The 5478-nt window shown below is 41.3% G+C and overlaps 1 protein-coding gene across 1 annotated transcript in view; it reads left to right on the top strand.

Annotated features, from left to right (window-relative positions):
• Nucleotides 1-2485: 2485 nt before the first annotated feature.
• Nucleotides 2486-5478, top strand: part of GPBP1L1 (GC-rich promoter binding protein 1 like 1) — a gene marked incomplete at its 5' end in the record, with an annotated part of 7861 nt that continues 4868 nt past the window's right edge. Inside the window, 3 exon segments of the mRNA XM_072419305.1 lie at nucleotides 2486-2615; nucleotides 3655-3950; nucleotides 4620-4692. Coding sequence (XP_072275406.1) covers nucleotides 2486-2615; nucleotides 3655-3950; nucleotides 4620-4692 — 499 coding nt within the window.

Here is a 5478-nt window from a genome sequence, read left to right as displayed (position 1 = left end):
CCTAAGCCAAGATGTGATGGTTGTATTCATTTTTTATTTCTTGGGTTTGAACACGTTAGGAGACCTATTAACAAATGATTGTTCACCTGGAAATTTGTACCATCATTAATAAAAGGTGAGCAGCCCGAGCACGCGGCCTGCTGGAAAGCATTCTCCACTTTAACGCCATAGGTCACTAATAATATTATTATTATTATTATTATTATTAATAAACAGTACTTATATAGCACCAACATATTAAGCAGCGCTGTACATTAAATAGGGGTTGCAGATGACAGACAGATACAGATAATGACACAGGGGGAGGGGAGAACCCTGCCACGAAGAGCTTACAATCTTAGAAGATCTTACAATGTAAATCAGTAGTGTTTTGTTAAATGGTCAAAGTAAAACTGAAATCTTCCCCCAATCACTTCCATTCAATTCTCAGCATTATGAAGCCTTAGGTGCACGTTCATAGGCAGATATAAGGTTACAGGCCTTTGTAATGTATTTTAGGAGTGAATTTAGGAATTCAAGGGTAAAATAACAGGATAGGTGCTCCTTTGATTTATTTGCCTCCCTATAAAACATTTACCAATGTGGGTAAACACTCATATTAATATTACATAGTACACACACAGGGAGAACCTGCAAACTCCATGCAGATAATGTCCTGGCTGAGATTCAAACCTGACACCCAGCTCTGCAAAGGCCGGACTGCTAACCATTGAACCACCTTGCTGCCTCGTTTGGAACACAAAATTCAATAAATGAATGGCAGAATGATAAAGGCGTGTTATTTTTTTTTCAGTATCCCCTCTGCAAACTCTCCAAACTACCAAGTCTGCAGGAGAAAATGTACTTAGCAGTTTGGTTCATCTGCACTTGTAGTTGCTTCATGTAGCTAGCTCTTACCCCAAACTTGTCTGCAACATGCTTTTCCATTGATTTCTTTTTCTTGTTTTTAGTTTATTCTGTACAGGATTTGCTTAAAAAACATTTTAAATTGATTGGGCAGCACGGTGGCTCAGTGGTTAGCACTCTGGCCTTTGCAGCGTTCGGTCCCAGATTCAAATCTCACCCAGGAAACTGTCTGCATGGAGTTTGCAGTTTCTCCCCGTGTCTGCGTGAGTTTCCTCCCACATTCCAAAAACATGCAGTTAGGTTAATTGGCTTCCCCCCAAAATTGACCTTAGACTGTGGTAAAGATATATAACTATGGTAGGGACATTGGATTGTGAGCTCCTTTGAGGGACAGCTAGTGGCATGACTATGACCTTTGTACAGCGCTGTGTAATATGTCAGCGCTATATAAATACTGGATAATAATAATTGTCAGAAGTAAAGCATGTGGTCTTTTACTGGTGACTGAGAAAATGTTGTTTCCCTGGCTGTCAAGTTGATGCTTTTATATCCCTGCACAGCTAGGCAGCTCAAGCTCAGTGTTCTCCCCCCAGTGTTCTCGGGTCCTTGTTGCAGGGTTCTCCCCGCTCCATTTAGCTGGGCACACCACCTGGCACTTTCCAAGTGACCACCTGGCTGTTTTTGAGTGGTTACTGAAGAGTTGGGGCACAATACAGAGGCTGTGCCACCTAACTACAATTTCTTCCCACCCAGCTCAAAAAAATGTGAGTTAAGCACTGCAGCTAATATTTTTACAAGAGGCCCAGCAATGGCAGCCCCCATTCTTTTTTTAATGCAGCATTACATTAACAGTCAATGGGCATGTGTGTACATTTCTTCTACTGTTTAAAGTGCCCACGTATCTGGGAAACCTCAGACTAAAAAAAAAAGTTTTGACTGAAGCTGGCACATTACCCTCCCTAGCGGTCTATCTCCGTCCTAATTTCCATGCAAAAAGCGGAACAAGTTTTTGCATGGAAATTTCTTTTTCATTGTGGGCTATAATTCTTAGGCATAACTTACCGATATTTATTAAATTTTACAAATGTATTATTAAACTTTTAAATAACAAAACACAAAAATCTGTTAAAAAAAATATTTAAACATGTATTATAACTGTTATATATTATACAGTAGCATGTATAATATATAATATAATTATATACATATTATATGAATATTTCTTTGTATTGAATCCAATACAAAATTATTTGAATTTTCCGCCGATCTTCCCGCCTGCCCTGACATAATCGGGAAACCGCGGAGATTGTCTCTGCATTCGCCGACTAGAGATCGAGGAGGAAGGACGTGTCCCCAGGACCTGTGGGGACCAGCGGGATGCCGGGGGAACCAACGGAGCAAGGTAAGTTGTTTTTTTTTTTTTTTTTTTTTTTAGTTAAAAGTGACCCCCAATGTGACTCGGGAATACCGCTGGAAAATCCACCCCAAGTCACACTTGGAATAACACTAGGGAGGTTAAGAAGGGCTCACAGAATGCCGGCTTTCTCCTTGGCCAATGACCCCGATATTTTTATGACTGATGCCTTTATGACATTTTTTGGTGTAAGGCTGAATTTTTCCATTCTGTTTTTGCTTGTAGTCCTCCGCAAGCGTTGTTGAGAAACATGGCGAGCATCTTCCCCGGGGCGAGGGCCGTCTGGGGGTGAGTCGCAGAAGACACAACTCTTCCGATGGCTTCTTCAACAACGGACCGCTCCGTACCACAGGCGGTGAGTGGCAACGTAGAGGTCCCTCTGAGACTAAATACAGCTCCTGTCCTTGGTGTGGGGGGTGCATTTTTGGTGCAGCACATGACAAGGAAATCTATTCTATAAAAATGTGTAAAATATGGAGTTGAAAGATAGACCAGCACCATTCATTGGTGCTTTTAGCATCATAGCTTGTTGTCAGACTGTGAATCTGTAAACCTAAAGCAATAATTGCTCCCAGGCATTTTTTTAAAGAGATGTAGGCATTATCATGGCATCCTATACCATTCTACCATCCATCTGAGCAGAGCCCTAGTGGTTGAGAGGGTCAAGCTTATCAATGTATCCCTGTTACCCTTCTGCACTTCTGAAGGGAGGAGATTGGAGCCTAAACCGGTTTTACTCACAGTTGAGCTGAACTTAAACAGACACTTAAGCTATACAAGGTATTCGTATTTTTCCCCTCTGTTTAATGCTAAATGCTTCCCCTTTTTAACGTGAGTGTCCAATCCCCTCATCTGGGTAGTTGGAGAACATTTCTAGCATCTCAGCATTAACCTTTCTGGCCTGGTAAAAACAAATTCCCCCCTAGCTGCTCTCTTTGCTCCTCCAATGACCTTCTAATGACTTCCTCACTCCTAACCTCATCACACGCACGGCTCCAAGACTTTTCTAGAGCTGCCCCAACTCTCTGGAATGGTCTCCTCATCCTTGCTCCTACTTTCTGCACATTTAAAAGAGCCCTCAAAACCCAACGCTAAAAAAAAATGCTAAAAATCCTGTTTATTATTATATTATAATGATAATAATAATAAACATTTAGGAAACTCTGGATGTTGTAAAGCTGCAGGCTCTGAATAATGGGTTCACCTCCTGGCTATGTAATGTGACGGAGACTTATAAATCATAGCATCAGGTGAACAGAAGTACTTAACTTTATTTGGCAGGTTCTCTTGTATTTACCTGTCTGGCTGGTGTTAAGCTTTAAATCCAGTTTCTATATTTTTGACGAGCAGTATGAAGTCTGTAATCTAATATGGCGTTTGTTTTTTGTCACTAGGAGATTCATGGCATCAGCCATCTCTTCTTCGCCATGATTCTGTGGACTCTGGGGTCTCTAAAGGCACCAACCAATCCTCCCAGCCGGGGTGGCATGGAGGATCGCGGGAAAGGCCTGATAACGCCTCACAGAGAGGAGCCAACGGGAGCAGCGGGACAGGCGGATCCAGCCATCGTCACCGCAACAGCAACAACCTCTCTCGTAAGAACGCTTCCATGCAGGAAAAGCAGTCGGCCGAGACCCGAGAGGAAAAGAACGCGGACAAGAAAAAACCACAGTTTGAAGAGGAGGACTTTGTAAGTATTTTTTTGAGGTTTATTTGCAGGATTTCGCCTATTGTAAGCTCTTCGGGGCAGGGTCCTCTCCTCCTCCTGTCTCACTGTATCTGTCTGTCATTTACATCCCCTATTTATTGTACAGCGCTGCTTAAAATGTTGGAGCTATATAAATCCTGTTTGTTAGTAATAATAATTATTATTATTATTATTATTATTATTATTACACAAAGTGAAAAGTTTTGAATCATATCAAAAGCCTCCAAATTCTAAATATTTCATTTCAAGAGATCATATAGATGCATATCTATACAAAGAGGTTTAACAATTGATCATAACCATAATTGTTTGACGTGTTTCACAGATTTTGTCGTATTTTTGTGTCCCTCCTATTGTATGCTGCTTCCCCACCTCTGTCTGTCATTTGCCACCCCTATTTAGTGTACAGCGCTGTGTAATATGTAGGCGCTATATAAATCCTGTTTAATATTATTAGAAGCTGGTAAGTGGTATATTTGTCTTCCTGCCACGAGTGAGCTTCTACTAGCTACAAGGTTACTATTGTGACATAGCATTAGACTGCAATTGGGTATGCATCTTACTCCTGTCCTCATTAACAGTATGTGCGTTCATATCTACTGTGTTCATCTGCTTTTTAATATATTTTAAAATATTTTTTTTTCCCTGCAGCCATCTTTAAATCCTGAGCCTTGGAAGCAAGTTACCCAGAACAAGCAAACCGGAACCCCCACCGGAGTCTGGGGTATGTGATCAGTATTTTGTTTCTGATGGAACATTGTATGTATATTAATAAACCATTAAGCACCTCTGACATCTGAATGCTTAGGTAGCTGATCTGTAGAAGTAAAGATCTGTAGAATTTCTAGCATTTTTTTAACCTATCACCCGTTTTTGAATCCAGCTCCTTGATCTCTATTCCCGCAGCCCACTATTGCCGTTTTCTGCCCCTATTGTTCATAACAACCATTGAGGTTTCCTGAGGTAGACCTCATCCACTATCCCTGCCTCACTTCCCATTCTCTTTTTCCTTTCACCCGAGCATCATTGAGCAGTTACAGCAGAAACATGGCTTTCACTCTGCTAGAAATAGTTTTTCTTTCAACCAAGTTAAGCAGGTAGTAGGTATTTTCTTGTTCACTCAACTTCATTAAAGCGAAACTAAACTGAAAATAAAAACATTACTCCCACAGAACCCCTGATGGTGCTGGATCCCTTGATCCAGTTCCACATTGTCATAAAATTCCTCTTCATCCCGGCGCTGCCATCTTCAAAATTTTCTTTCGTCCTCTTCGCTGCACATATGTGAGATCAGAATCTCTTTCCCCTTCTGCGCATGTCCGTGATCAGGCATGTGCAAAAAAAGCAGCCAGAGCCTCCCGAGATGCATGACGTAGGTATGCCGGGAGGCTCTGCGCTCGGATTCTGTCTTTCAGTCTTGATCGCCGCTGTGCTCTACTTTTACTTATTTTTAAACATTTTTTCTTTACATATAAGAGTTTCTACCCTTTTATATGAAGTGAAAATGTTG

Source organism: Pyxicephalus adspersus, chromosome 8, assembly GCF_032062135.1.
Source record: "Pyxicephalus adspersus chromosome 8, UCB_Pads_2.0, whole genome shotgun sequence".
NCBI lineage: Eukaryota > Metazoa > Chordata > Amphibia > Anura > Pyxicephalidae > Pyxicephalus > Pyxicephalus adspersus.
Note: the sequence above shows the minus strand (reverse complement) of the source record. Positions and strands in the feature narration are given on the sequence as shown.